Here is a 15,797-nt window from a genome sequence, read left to right on the forward strand (position 1 = left end):
TTGAGCACATATGGGATTATCTTGCGTGTGTTGTTCAGCAGCAGTTGCCACATAAACGACAGAGCTGTGGCAATGCTTGAAGAGAGCGTGGAATAATGTGCCACAAGAAAGAACACAAACCCTTGTTGATAGCATGATTACAAGAGTAAACAATGTCATAGACGCTAGAGGAGGTTGAATCGCTAAACGACTAATTTTGTTAGGATAATTGTAATTAGATGCCACATGTGTAAATGTTGATTTGAGTAATCCTTTATGACCGGTACTAAGACTCTGGTTTAGAACTAGCACGGAGATAGTGTAAATTGCACGTGTCATCTCAAGCTGGACAGACTATAGTAACACAAGAATGCATTCTGTCCAGCTGTATGAGGTAGTGTTGTAACAGATTAGAGAAGACTCAAAATTTGTAACACTTAGAAAGCAGCAAAAACACTCTAGAGAAACTTCTATTTCTAATTCGTCCGGATTAAATATTAATTCATCTACTACTATATCAAGTCCACACAACCGACATCTAAAAAGCCTGAAGAACAAAAGTCGGTGCATGTGGGTGTAGTCGACAAACTGAAAGTGTACACAATGCCTATTTATAGACAGAGCGCAGTGTGGAAAATAGGGAATTATTTTGGCTCGGACAGACTGAGCCTTGGTAGGACGTTCTTGTATGGTGTTACATGGCTAACTAAGTGCCTCCCCTACTGCAGCCATTTTTTTGCATGCAACTTTTTAAGACCAACTTCCAAAGAAGAAATGGTGCTAGAGGCAGCCGAGGTTTTCTCTGGATAAAGCATGCTAGGAGGCACCTAAGTTCATGAAATTAACAGTTACACCATTGGACAAGCCATCACGTGTTAAGAAACAAGGTTTACAGACATACATACACAAGAGACCTGCGCGATGCCTAGAGCTAACATCCAGCCCGTCTACAGCCGAAAGACTGCTTGGACAAATACTATATACTGAACATAATATGCGCGTGCGCTCACACACACACACACACACACACACACACACACACACACACACACACACACACACGCACACACACACACACAGCGAGTGACTAACTAAACGTGTTGTGTCACATGTTAACAGTAAATTAAGTTTGAAATAATTGTTTTAGTTCATATTGTCTATATATTACCGTATTTTTTCGACTAATGCTGTAGCGTTTATTTCTAGCTAGCGATACAACTGGGGCGTTTAAACGAGGACGCCGTTTAATCAAAGAAATATGGTAATATAATTTCACGTCAGTCGCATACACCAATTGATCAAACATAATCTCTAACAATATTAATGCATTTTATCACTAGCAGCTAAATCACTTGACAATATCGTTCTATCAGCAACAAAAACACAGCCGTGCTCCACATGACCGTATTTATTCTCATCTCCAGCACAAATGCCGTCATCGCCAACACGTTAGCCGTGAAGTATTTGGCGAGTTTGGAGACCAGCTTGTGACACTCAATTCCTCCCATCTGTGTTTGTGCGACCATGCCCACCTTCATCTCAGTAGAATTCCATTTCTCGCACATTCTCACGTTGAGCGTGCTGAGGTCTCCCATACCTAGGTATTTGTTTTCAAACTTGCTCCCAGTTCCATTTTCTAGGACTCCTTTTGTAGCCTGTAGCTCTGACTCCATAGCGCAGACAATGAATACGTTGAAATGATCTACAGCAGCCGTCATGATGTAGCGAAACAATGCAGATTGTTCGAGCAACTCGTCTGGCGGCTGCTTTTGGTTGAACTGCAATTTGCGTATGAAGAGCATACCATTCATTCCAGTAGAGGTCATCGAAACCGTCCACCTCCCAGGTTCCAGTATAAACCTTCACATGTTGGAGGTAATTAGTTAATTAATTAATTAAAAAAGGTGAGCTGTTTAATTAATAATTTGATACTGTGTATTGTACGCATCATTTCTAGCGCAAGAGACGCAAACAGTTGCATGGGACACACAAGATCAAGTCACCGCTTAATTAATTAAATTATAAATCAATTTTACCAAATTCTTTGCACCTATAACAAAAAAGATGCATGAATACAAACTTGAAATTTGAAAGCAAGTTAGCTAAACCTTTACTGACACGGCACAATATCAAGCTACCCTACAAATCACACAACAACATTGCCATATCATATCACCAGGCTAGTAGCGCAAGTCATCCCGAATACCGCCCAAGAGATTCAAGTCTTCGCACACCAAGAGAACTCTGATGAGCGTCTGTCTCTTGCCATCAGATTTTTCTACTTCAGAGATGATGGCTTGAAGCCTAGCGCTTCCACTGGATTGATGATTGGTCAGTTGACTTATTTCGTCCGATTTCAAGCCAAGAGCGAGTCCGATATCAAGGAAGGAGCCGGACACATTGTTTTTAATGACCTTAGTGACTTTCTCTATACCGTGCTTGTCAATAAGTGCTGTGGACACATTCAAACAATTACAAACCTTAGAATTTTACTCGTGAAAATCAGTAAATACCCTCAAATTGAGGCACAGCTGCAGAAGATGCTTGTGTCAACGTCCCACTGGGCTTAACACGAACAGCTGGCAGCGAATCTATAGAGTATAATACATGGTCATATAGTCAACGCAGGATACAAACACACATTCAAGTTGACAAATTTGCAAACATACATACGTTCATATATTTCATAGTCTGGCAGCCAACCACTACACGTACTGATTGTTATGTATAGAACAGAAAATTAAGTTTAAATAATTTAAAATTTTGTTTAGATCACCATATTAATCAATCAATCAGTTTGTTGTAACAATGCACTATCAAAAAGTAAAATATTAAATAACATTACACCAGCTGCATACTGTCTCATACATGTATTTTAATAACACTGCCCTATCAAAACATTAAACTAACAATACATGATATTACTTATATTACTTATCGTATAGTAACAATATATTTGTATTAACATACTTAAATTGCAAAGAGTTCCTGTGCTAATTGGTACTTTACTTCATTTAGACTATCCTAATGGTAGATAATTGCATCAGACTACACACTAATACAACAATTTCTTTACTATTCCATTGAAGAAGCACTAGAAGTGCAAACCCTTGGCATGTATGTGTACATGTATGCACCTTGAATGTAAGTAGTCGCGCTATGACAGAATGTATGCGACTTCTTGTGCACTAACCTCCCTATGGTCCAGAAATGCAGAACCATTTTTTTCATTTGAGCTTTAGCTCCTCAGTTCTAGTTGCAGTAGCAACACATTTAAGCAGCTCTCCCATAGCATGATCAGTTTTCATTATGTAAGAAGCTACATACATAACACAAGCATAAGCATTTAGAATTAACATACCGGATGGATATCCACGTTAGCTTGCCAAGCTAGCATTATGTGAGGGTTATAGTTGTTAATGTTGCACTCACTAGGTTTACTTTTATGCACAACCACTGAGCCACTAGTTGTCATGGTCAATGCTTCCTCATACTGTGAACGAGTAACATGAGCTTGAGCAATGCTATCACAATAGCCTTCACCTAGTACTTTGCGTACTTTCCTATTAATCTTAGTTCAGTCTTTACGTGTACAATTGATAAAAACTCAAAAACTAATTTCAATGTCTACAGCTCTGATACCAATTATGTTTAAAATGTAAAGTAAGCAAACCGCCGAAAATGGCGATTCTAAATTCTAGACCAAAAATAACCAGTTGCCATGCACATTTGGCATGCACATTTCCAACAATTAATTAATTGGCAGTTAGTGTGACTGGGTGACTGGATAGCTAGTCTACGTGTAGTAGCTAAAACTTTAGATGTTACTGTTACTGCTAATTAAAACTTATAAGAAGAAATTTAAAAATAATTAAAAAAATTAATTAATAAGCCAACGCTCTCTATAATTTGACCCGGTATATTAAAATAACAATTTCCAGTAATTAATTAAAAAGCAAAAAACTGACTTTTGAAAAGTGAGTGTTGGTAGTTGTAGTCACACTGAATATATAACAAAAAACTAAACCCTACTTTCAAACAATTACTTTCGGTAGAGTAGTAGCTTAGGCAGGACTTACTAATTGCATGCCTCCTAATCAATTATGCAGGAACTAACCCGCCCGACTATACATATGTTGTCGTTTAGAGTAGCCTAGTTCCATGCAGACCCTCTCACGCCATCGTGCCCGGTTCCCGTATGAAACGACAACGCCATATGGGAACCGAGCACGACGGCAGGAGAGGGTCTGGTACACGAGGCTAGTTTAGAGCAGAGCCTCTCTATATATACAGTACTGTACCGATCAAAAGGATTACTCACTCGTAGTAATTGCTGATTTAAACTGAATTCAATAATTTGTCATCACTGGGGCTGCATGATGAGTAATCGCATCGGTCACATTGCATTAGTCAATGAGCGGTTACTTAAACGCTGAAAGTACATATGGTATGCATTCTTGAAAATGTGCTAGTTCCAACAATCCACAAGTTTGAACTACGTCATGGTGACGTCACACTAATGCATGACAATGCTCTCGCTCACCAGGCAAAGAGTGTTCAAAAATGGCTCCAGCTCTCTTAGTCCCTGGCCAGCTCAATCACCGGATCTTAATCCAATTGATCACATATGGGATTATATTGCACGTGTTGTTCAGCAGCAGTTGCCACATAAACGACAGAGCTGTGGCAATGCTTGAAGAGAGCGTGGAATAATGTGCCACAAGAAAGAACACAAACCCTTGTTGATAGCATGATTACAAGAGTAAACAATGTCATAGACGCTAGAGGAGGTTGAATCGCTAAACGACTAATTTTGTTAGGATAATTGTAATTAGATGCCACATGTGTAAATGTTGATTTGAGTAATCCTTTATGACCGGTACTAAGACTCTGGTTTAGAACTAGCACGGAGATAGTGTAAATTGCACGTGTCATCTCAAGCTGGACAGACTATAGTAACACAAGAATGCATTCTGTCCAGCTGTATGAGGTAGTGTTGTAACAGATTAGAGAAGACTCAAAATTTGTAACACTTAGAAAGCAGCAAAAACACTCTAGAGAAACTTCTATTTCTAATTCGTCCGGATTAAATATTAATTCATCTACTACTATATCAAGTCCACACAACCGACATCTAAAAAGCCTGAAGAACAAAAGTCGGTGCATGTGGGTGTAGTCGACAAACTGAAAGTGTACACAATGCCTATTTATAGACAGAGCGCAGTGTGGAAAATAGGGAATTATTTTGGCTCGGACAGACTGAGCCTTGGTAGGACGTTCTTGTATGGTGTTACATGGCTAACTAAGTGCCTCCCCTACTGCAGCCATTTTTGCATGCAACTTTTTAAGACCAACTTCCAAAGAAGAAATGGTGCTAGAGGCAGCCGAGGTTTTCTCTGGATAAAGCATGCTAGGAGGCACCTAAGTTCATGAAATTAACAGTTACACCATTGGACAAGCCATCACGTGTTAAGAAACAAGGTTTACAGACATACATACACAAGAGACCTGCGCGATGCCTAGAGCTAACATCCAGCCCGTCTACAGCCGAAAGACTGCTTGGACAAATACTATATACTGAACATAATATGCGCGTGCGCTCACACACACACACACACACACACATACACACACACACACACACACACACACACACACACACACACACACACACACACACACACAGCGAGTGACTAACTAAACGTGTTGTGTCACATGTTAACAGTAAATTAAGTTTGAAATAATTGTTTTAGTTCATATTGTCTATATATTACCGTATTTTTTCGACTAATGCTGTAGCGTTTATTTCTAGCTAGCGATACAACTGGGGCGTTTAAACGAGGACGCCGTTTAATCAAAGAAATATGGTAATATAATTTCACGTCAGTCGCATACACCAATTGATCAAACATAATCTCTAACAATATTAATGCATTTTATCACTAGCAGCTAAATCACTTGACAATATCCACATACCTAAAATAGTTACAATATTTACGTGTTAAAGATCTCTTTCAAACGTGTTTCCTGCACCATGCAATCAGTACATGCACTAGAACAGAGACATACGAAGCAAATTTAAAGCTGTGGGGGCTGGCCTAATGCGCGCTAGTAGGCGTGGTCATGTAGCGTGCTCTACCATGACACTGAAAGTGCTTGTGACACAAAGCAGCTGGAGTCGGCACTCTTCGCTTGATTGCTCAACATGATGAGCTTTGAATGGCAGTTTCCTGGCTTACTGCTCACCTTCACAATGCTCTTTCATGCAGACACAATGTGTCCCAATTTCTTGCACTTGTGACATTCTTTATCCTTGTGCCAACACGGCTTCAGCCACAGTCTCACAGTTTAGTGATTCTGCGCAGTATGCATACATGTACTATGAAGACAGATCGGAAGAAAGCGTAGTAGAGTGTGGGTACGCGAAGTCATCAAGAAGCACAGTCGCACTGCCTCCTACGCCATTGTAGAACATTGTACTCATTGCATATATCATACAACACACATTCAAGTTGACAAATTTGCAAACATACATACGTTCATATATTTCATAGTCTGGCAGCCAACCACTACACATACTGATTGTTATGTTTAAAACAGGAAATATGTTTATACCATTCTGTCATAGCGTGACTAATTACCTTCAAGGTGCATACTGCATGGCCCAGCTTTAGTGCTTTCATTAAAATATTTATATTAACATACTTAGATTGCAAAGAGTTTCCTGTGCTAATTGGTACTTTACCTCATTTAGAATATCCTAATGGTAGATAATTGCATCAGACTACACACTGTATCCTACCAATACAACAATTTCTTTACTATTCCAACCACTCTTGCACTGACCAATGAACTAGCTATGCCCCAATCAGAAACTCCACATGAACATGAAATGTCACAAGGTGAATGAACCATGTGATCAACAGTTTTACACTACTATATACACCTACTATCTATAACCATAATGTTCACTGACCTTGTTGTGGTAGTCCGCCTTGAGTTTTCATCATTTGAGATTCTTCATCAACTAATTACAGTCAACATTAAGATGTGTGATAACCGATTAGAATATTGTGCTAAAAGTAATTACCAAAAAGATGTTGTTTGACTGTCATCATATGCCTTAGAAAGGCAGCAGACGTGCTGGCAGCATACACCTGAAAGTAGTCTCCTCTGCTTCCATCAGAGCCATAGTCAGCGATGCCTTTCATGACAATTGCTTTCCCCAGTACTCCCCGTCTCGCAAAGATGTCAATGGCATCTTCCATAAACATGTGAGCCTCCATGTCTACTGCCTTAACATCTCTGCTGGCTACGCGTTCTTTTATAGCCTTCAACTCTTCCTTCAGGTTCAAATTGACGTGTGGTATAGAGACCATGCAATCAGTGATAGCTTTGATCTTATCTTCACGTGGAAACGGATATTCATCTTCTGAATACTCTTTTCCTTCATCAGTGGCAATGTAGCTATATTTTACTGTTCGAGATACCCAAGGAGATTTCTGTTGTATCATCCTTTTCAGAACTTCACCATAGATCATACCAGAGTTATAGCCGTCCATTGTAGTCATTCCAGGCAATTTCATGTCTGTCAACTTGTCTAGTAGGTCCTTCTTGGTAATGCCGTCTTCTCCACTCTTGGACACAATGTCTAGGATAAGTTGTTGAAGATAACGAGGGCTGGGGCGAATAGCATTTTCTGGAATGTACTCTAACCAGACACTGGGACCAGTAACCAATTCATTAACAGAGGCAAGGATCCCTTTGTCAAGTTCGCGGTATAGTGCTCTTGGTTGGTAGCCGCCGCCTTCTGTGACTTTCCCACCGCTCTCTACTGTCGTTCTATCAGCAACAAAAACACAGCCGTGCTCCACATGACCGTATTTATTCTCATCTCCAGCACAAATGCCCGTCATCGCCAACACGTTAGCCGTGAAGTATTTGGCGAGTTTGGAGACCAGCTTGTGACACTCAATTCCTCCCATCTGTGTTTGTGCGACCATGCCCACCTTCATCTCAGTAGAATTCCATTTCTCGCACATTCTCACGTTGAGCGTGCTGAGGTCTCCCATACCTAGGTATTTGTTTTCAAACTTGCTCTCAGTTCCATTTTCTAGGACTCCTTTTGTAGCCTGTAGCTCTGACTCCATAGCGCAGACAATGAATACGTTGAAATGATCTACAACACCCGTCATGATGTAGCGAAACAATGCAGATTGTTCGAGCAACTCGTCTGGCGACTGCTTTTGGTTGAACTGCAATTTGCGTAGGAAGAGCATATTAACAATCAAATTTGTAACACTTAGAAAGCAGCAAAAACACTCTAGAAAAACTTCTATTTCTAATTCGTCCGGATTAAATATTAATTCATCTACTACTATATCAGGTCCACACAACCTACATCTAAAAAGCCTGAACAACAAAAGTCGGTGCATGTGGGTGTAGTTGACAAACTGAAAGTGTACACAATGCCTATTTATAGACAGAGCGCAGTGTGGGAATTATTTTGGCTCAGACAGACTGAGCCTTGGTAGGACGTTCTTGTATGGTGTTACATATCTAACTAAGTGCCTCCCCTACTGCAGCCATTTTTTGCATGCAACTTTTTAAGACCAACTTCCAAGGAAGAAATGGCGTTAAAGGCAGCTGAGGTTTTCTCTGGATAAAGCATGTGAGGAGGCACCTAAGTTCATGAAATTAACAGTTACACCATTGGACAAGCCATCATGTGTTAGGAGATGAGGTTTACACTATCATATATGCGAACAAGTAGATGTTTGTCCAAACACGTCCCAACACTGATGCAGTAATTGGTCGGACAAACAACACATTTGGTGGGACACTGTCCTACGTCCTACCATAGTTTTCCACACTGGAGCTGAATACCAGCCCAAGCTAGGCTTATGTTGCAAAACGCGCAGTTTACATACTTTTTACTCAATATTAATATCAACCATAATTACAACATCACACGTGACCGGTTCCAGACGCTTTCCTGTATGTCCTATTGCACGTGATAGGTATATGGGGTCAAAAGTAGGAGGAGCGAGCGGGACCTGTCACGTGCAGTAGTACATCCGGGAAAGCGTCTGGAACCTAGGCTACACATCACACAACGCCAAACAATAACACGACACGTCTACTAGAGTGATCTCCACCACAAATGCGACTTCCAATAAATCGAAGACACAGAATGTTCCCATCATACTGTAGACCACTACAGTCTGGCAAGCGTACATGCACACCACTGAGGGCGTGGCCAAACACAAGTGCATGCAGTCGCGGACATATAGAGCTGATCCTATTGTTGCGCTCCGCTCTGCGCCACTGCGCTCCGACGGCGGCATCCTTTGATGTTGGCGCACACCATCGGATTGGATCGCGGCGCCTGCATATTGTGAACATGAGTGCGTCTATTGTGAACCAGCCGATACATACACAAGAGACCGGCGCAACGCCTAGACCTAAGATCCAGCCGGTCTAGAATCGAAAGACTGCTTAGACAAACGTAGGAAACCTGAAGCCTTCCAACAGTTCCGTGACCTCCACTGGAATTCTAAGCATCCGACGTGCAACTGCATCGCTACTAACCTTCTCTCAACTCGAAATACGAAAAATCAACGCGAAAGCTTGACACTCGAGTCTAGTTTCTGAGATGACGAACGTGCCTTGACACATCGAACTCACACACACAGTTCCGGATCAGTCGCGACTGTAGGCGTACAGAGACAATAGCAATGCGCAGCGACCTTTCTCGAGCGCTAGTAACCTTCTCTCAACTCGAAATATGAAAAATCAACGCGAAAGCTTGACACTCGAGTCTAGTTTCTGAGATGACGAATGTGCCTTGGCACATCGAACTCACACACACAGTTCCGGATCAGTCGCGACTGTAGGCGAACAGAGACAATTGCAATGCGCAGCGACCTTTCTCGAGCGTTTTTGCGTAGTCTTTGGAGCTTCTAGTGCTTATGCGATCTCCAACCAATAAATAGTAAATGCTACGTACACTGCATACACGCACCTTGGCTGCACCCGATACTTCGAGTCGGCGATCGTCCCAGATCCTGTTTGTAGACTGTGGTAGAACGAGTCCCGGATACATATAAAGTGGCTGGTGGAAATCCCGTATGTCTTTTGGTGTATAAAATATATGATTGGCGAGCGAAGCGAGCCTCTCTCTTGTCATGTCAATTGAGCTCGAGATATATTTTATTTATATATTTATATATTTATATATTTATTGGCGAGCGAAGCGAGCCTCTCTCTTGTCATGTCAATTGAGCTCGAGATATATTTTATTTATATATTTATATATTTATATATTTATATATTTATATATATACGTACGTCAGCACATGGATTTACGGCAAAACAAAAAGACAAATCAACAAAACGACGATGCCAGATGAATGCAATTTTGGCTCCGTAACATATGCGCTAAAAATTGAAGCATGGGACCTCTTTTGAGGGGTCGACTCAATTGTAATTTCTTGGCGAAAAGAGTCAAACGACTCTCGATTTTGCTCCCTTACGCGACTAAAGAGAAAAGGAGACTGATTTGTGACAAACGGAATGAAAAAGAAAAGCTAAAAGAAGAGAAAAGTCTGTTTTTTGAGTTTCGGCGCGTTACTTTGATAGAAATTATTGCTACGCAACCATTGTCACGTGACTATGCGATCATTGTTACGCGACTATCTCAGTAAACGAGTGAGACGACTGAAGCGTGAACGAAGAATTGAAGACAACTAGAGTGTTTTGCGTTCAATTATCTGAACTCAGCGTTCAGTTACCCGATTCAGGCAAGCAATTATCCGAATTGGGCGTTCAGTTATCCGATTCGGGCATTCAATTATCCGATGTTCTGTCCTAATTAGAAGTACCAAATATAGAAATAATTATTTTAGTCGCACATTTCTTTCATGACGTCTTTCTATGATGCTCACTCACGTTTCAGCTGAACAATAAATGATTGATTCAAGAAAGGTGGGAAGGTGAAGTAGTGAAATTCGAGCTCTTCATTAGCTAAAAACCAGCTGCGACGCATGATGGACTGTTGCATGGTATCACGCAAGACGCGCGATTTACAAAGTATGCAGATTACACCACGATTGACGGAGCAAGGCGTTGTTGTAGGCTTCCTAGATATGTAGATTTAGTTCGCTCACAACAGCTTAGTTAGACCTCCGCGGAAACGTGGGACACCAAGATTAGTGGAAAGGAAATTATCGTACAACACACGCTAAAAATTCACGCTAAAGTCAAGATTAATTACAAATCATTGCGTCTAGACAGCTGATGAATGATGATATTTGAGCAGCTGCCCAACCACAGACTATGTAAGTTATTTAGTTGCACAACAGCCGTAAGCAACGGATAATTGAACGCCTGAATCGGTTAATTGAACGCAAAATACTATAGAAGAGCAACTGAAAGTCTGTTTCCTTAGTTCCAGCGTTTGTTTGACAGAAACTATTGCTAAGTAACGCAACCATTGTTACGCGAATTGGTAAAGACAGAACACCATCGCTCGCCAAACACAATGCTAACCGAGCATTTACTAGTATATTTATATATTTATATATTTATATATTTATATATTTATATATTTATATATTTATATGCGTACGTCAGCACTTGTCATATGGATTTACGGCAAAACGGAAAGACGGATCAACAAAACGACGATGCCAGATGAATGCAATTTTGACTCCGTAACATATGCGCTAAAATTGAAGTAAAGGACCCTTTTCGAGGGGTCGACTTAATTGTAATTTCTTGGCGATAAGAGTGAAACGACTCTCGATTTTGCTCCCTTACGCGACTAAAGAGCAAAGGAGACTGATACGTGACAAACGGGATGGAAAAGAAAAGCTAAAAGAAGAGAAAAGTCTGTTTTTTGAGTTTTCGCGCGTTACTTTGACAGAAATTATTGTGACGCAACCATTATCACGTGACTACGCGACCATTGTTACGCGCCTATCTCAGCTAATAAACGAGTGAGACAATTGAAGAGTGAACGAAAAATTGAAGACAACTAGAGTATTTTGCGTTCAATTATCCGATTCAGGCAATCAGTTATCCGAATTGGGCGTTCAGTTATCCCATTCGGGCATTCAATTATCCGACTCAGGTATTCAATTATCCGATGTTCTGTCTTAGAAGTACTAAATTTATAGAAATAATTGTTTCAGTCTGATACGTAAAGTCAAACCGCGCACATTTCTTTCATGACGTCTTTCTATGATGCTCACTCACGTTTCAGCTGAACAATAAATGATTGATTCAAGAAAGGTGAGAAGGCGAAGTAGCGAAATTCGAGCTCTTGATTAGCTAGGAACCTGCTACAACGCATGATGGACTGTTGCATGGTATCACGCAGGACGCGCTGTTTACAAAGTATGCGGATTACACCACGATTGACGGAGCAAGACGTTGTTGTAGGCTTCCTAGATATGTAGATTTAGTTCGCTCACAACAGCTTAGTTAGACATCCGCAGAAACGTGGGACACTAAGATTAGTGCAAAAGAAATTATCGTACAACACTTACTAAATATTTACACTAAAGTCAAGATTAATTACAAAATTATTGCGACTAGACAGCTGATGAATGATGATGTCTAAGCAGCTGACCAACCGCAGACTAGGTACGTTATTCAGTTTTCCATGATATTGCACAACAGCCCCTGGCAACGGGTAAATGAACGCCCAATTCGGATAATTGACCAACGGATTCGTATAACTGAACGCAAAATACTATAAAAGAGCAACTAAAAGTCTACAAATTATTGCGTCTAGACAGCTGATGAATGATGATATTTGAGCAGCTGCCCAACCGCAGACTATGTAAGTTATTCAGTTTTCCATGATATTGCACAACAGCCGTAAGCAACGGATAATTGAACGTCTGAATCTGATAATTGAACGCCCCAATTCGGATAATTGAACGCCAAATACTATAGAAGAGCAACTGAAAGTCTGTTTCCTTAGTTCCACGTTTGTTTGACAGAAACTATTGCCACGTAACGCAACCATTGTTACGCGAATAGGTAAAGACTGAACACCATCGCTCGCCAAACACAATGCTAACCGAGCATTTACTAGTATATTTATATATTTATATATTTATATATTTATATATTTATATATTTATATATTTATATATTTATATATTTATATATTTATATACGTACGTCAGCACTTGTCATATGGATTTACGGCAAAACGGAAAGGCGGATCGACAAAACGACGATGCCAGATGAATGCAATTTTGACTCCGTAACATATGCTCTAAAATTGAAGCAAGGGACCCTTTTCGAGGGGTCGACTTAATTGTAATTTTTTGGCGAGAAGAGTAAAACGACTCTCGATTTTGCTCCCTTACGCGACTAAAGAGCAAAGGAGACTGATACGTGACAAACGGGATGGAAGGGAAAAGCTAAAAGAAGAGAAAAGTCTGTTTTTTGAGTTTCCGCGCGTTACTTTGACAGAAATTATTGTGACGCAACCATTATCACGTGACTACGTGACCATTGTTACGCGACTTATCTTAGTAAATGAGTGAGACAATTGAAGCGTGAACGAAAAATTGAAGACGATTATAGTATTTTGCGTTCAATTATCCGATTCAGGCAATCAATTATCCGATTTGGGTGTTCAGTTATCCGATTCGGGCATTCAATTATCCGACTCAGGTATTCGATTATCCGATGTTCTGTCTTAGAAGTACTAAATTTATAGAAATAATTGTTTCAGACTGATACGTAAAGTCAAAACGGCGCACATTTCTTTCCTGACGTCTTTCTAGGGAGCTCACTCACGTTTCAGCTGAACAATAAATGATTGATTCAAGAAAGGTGGGAAGGCGAAGTAGTGAAATTCGAGCTCTTCATTAGCTAAAAACCCGCTGCGACGCATGATGGACTGTTGCATGGTATCACGCAAGACGCGCGATTTACAAAGTATCCGGATTACACCACGATTGACGGAGCAAGGCGTTGTTGTAGGCTTCCTAGATATGTAGATTTAGTTCGCTCACAACAGCTTAGTTAGACCCTAACACACGCTAAAAATTCACGCTAAAGTCAAGATTAATTACAAATTATTGCGTCTATACAGCTGATGAATGATGATATTTGAGCAGCTGTCCAACCACAGACTATGTAAGTTATTTAGTTGCACAACAGCCGTAAGCAACGGATAATTGAACGCTTGAATCGGTTAATTAATTGAACGCAAAATACTTTAGAAGAGCAACTGAAAGTCTGTTTCCTGAGTTCCCGGGTTTGTTTGACAAAAACTATTGCTAAGTAACGCAACCATTGTTACGCGAATTGGTAAAGACAGAACACCATCGCTCGCCAAACACAATGCTAACCGAGCATTTACTAGTTATATACCATATATATTTATATATTTATATATTTATATATTTATATATGTACGTCAGCACTTGTCATATAGATTTACGGCAAAACGGAAAGACGGATCGACAAAATGATGATGCCAGATGAATGCAATTTGACTCCGTAACATATGCGCTAAAAATTGAAGCAAGGGACTCATTTCGAGGGGTCGACTCAATTGTAATTTCTTGGCGAGAAGAGTGAAACGACTCTCGATTTTGCTCCCTTACGCGACTAAAGAGCAAAACAGACTGATACGTGACAAACGGAATGAAAAGATAAAGCTAAAAGAAGAGAAAAGTCTGTTTTTTGAGTTTCCGCGCGTTACTTTGATAGAAATTATTGCTACGCAACCATTGTCACGTGACTATGCGATCATTGTTACGCGACTATCTCAGTAAACGAGTGAGACGATTGAAGCGTGAACGAAGAATTGAAGACAACTATAGTATTTTGCGTTCAATTATCCGAACTCGGCGTTCAGTTAACGGATTCAGGCAAGCAATTATTCGAATTGGGCGTTCAGTTATCCGATTCAGGCATTCAAATATCCGATGTTCTGTTCTAATTAGAAGTACCAAATATAGAAATAATTATTTTAGTCGCACATTTCTTTCATGACGTCTTTCTAGGATGCTCACTCACGTTTCAGCTGAACAATAAATGATTGATTCAAGAAAGGTGGGAAGGTGAAGTAGTGAAATTCAAGCTCTTCATTAGCTAAAAACCAGCTGCGACGCATGATGGACTGTTGCATGGTATCACGCAAGACGCGCAATTTACAAAGTATGCGGATTACACCACGATTGACGGAGCAAGGCGTTGTTGTAGGCTTCCTAGATATGTAGATTTAGTTCGCTCACAACAGTTTAGTTAGACCTCCGCGGAAACGTGGGACACCAAGATTAGTGCAAAGGAAATTATCGTACAACACACGCTAAAAATTCAGGCTAAAGTCAAGATTAATTACAAATTATTGCGTCTAGACAGCTGATGAATGATGATATTTGAGCAGCTGCACAACCGCAGACTATGTAAGTTATTCAGTTTTCCATGATATTGCACAACAGCGGTAAGCAACGGATAATTGAACGCATGAATCGGATAATTGAACGCCTGAGTAGGATAACTGAACACCGGATTAGGATAATTGAACGCAAAATACTAGAGAAGAGCAACTAGAAGTCTGTTTCCTGAGTCAACGCGTTGTTTGACAGAAACTATTGCTACGTAACGCAACCATTGTTACGCGAACAGGTAAAGACAGAACACCATCGCTCGCCAAACACAATGCTAACCGAGCATTTACTAGTATATTTATATATTTATATATTTATATATTTATATATTTATATATTTATATATTTATATATTTATATATTTATATATTTATATATTTATATCTAATATAT

At 40.1% G+C, this 15,797-nt stretch overlaps 2 protein-coding genes across 2 annotated transcripts; both read right to left on the reverse strand.

The window, feature by feature from the left end:
* Positions 1 to 1,084: 1,084 nt before the first annotated feature.
* On the reverse strand, positions 1,085 to 1,820 carry LOC134191251 (uncharacterized). Its single transcript, XM_062659850.1, has one exon. It carries the CDS (start codon positions 1,803 to 1,805, stop codon positions 1,323 to 1,325), a length of 483 nt encoding a protein of 160 aa, XP_062515834.1. The 5' UTR covers positions 1,806 to 1,820; the 3' UTR covers positions 1,085 to 1,322.
* Positions 1,821 to 1,981: 161 nt separating this feature from the next.
* On the reverse strand, positions 1,982 to 10,060 carry LOC134191250 (uncharacterized). Its single transcript, XM_062659849.1, has 5 exons — positions 10,004 to 10,060; positions 7,070 to 8,234; positions 6,956 to 7,006; positions 2,493 to 2,570; positions 1,982 to 2,431 (listed from the first exon to the last, which is right to left on the reverse strand). The coding sequence occupies exons 2-5, from the start codon at positions 8,172 to 8,174 to the stop codon at positions 2,160 to 2,162; spliced, it is 1,506 nt and encodes a 501-aa protein (XP_062515833.1). The 5' UTR covers positions 8,175 to 8,234; positions 10,004 to 10,060; the 3' UTR covers positions 1,982 to 2,159.
* Between the last annotated feature and the right edge of the window lie 5,737 nt (positions 10,061 to 15,797).

This window comes from Corticium candelabrum, chromosome 15 (assembly GCF_963422355.1).
Source record: "Corticium candelabrum chromosome 15, ooCorCand1.1, whole genome shotgun sequence".
NCBI classification, from domain to species: Eukaryota; Metazoa; Porifera; class Homoscleromorpha; order Homosclerophorida; family Plakinidae; genus Corticium; species Corticium candelabrum.

Excerpts from the sequence above, each read along its gene's own strand:
- LOC134191250 (XM_062659849.1), bottom strand. The coding sequence starts at position 8,174 with ATGACGGGTGTTGTAGATCATTTCAACGTATTCATTGTCTGCGCTATG. Across the intron at positions 7,007-7,069 it reads AGTCAAACAACATCTTTTTG|TTGATGAAGAATCTCAAATG; the intron begins GTAATTACTTTT and ends GACTGTAATTAG. Across the intron at positions 2,571-6,955 it reads AGGCGGACTACCACAACAAG|ATTCGCTGCCAGCTGTTCGT; the intron begins GTCAGTGAACAT and ends TATACTCTATAG.
- LOC134191251 (XM_062659850.1), bottom strand. The coding sequence starts at position 1,805 with ATGACCTCTACTGGAATGAATGGTATGCTCTTCATACGCAAATTGCAG.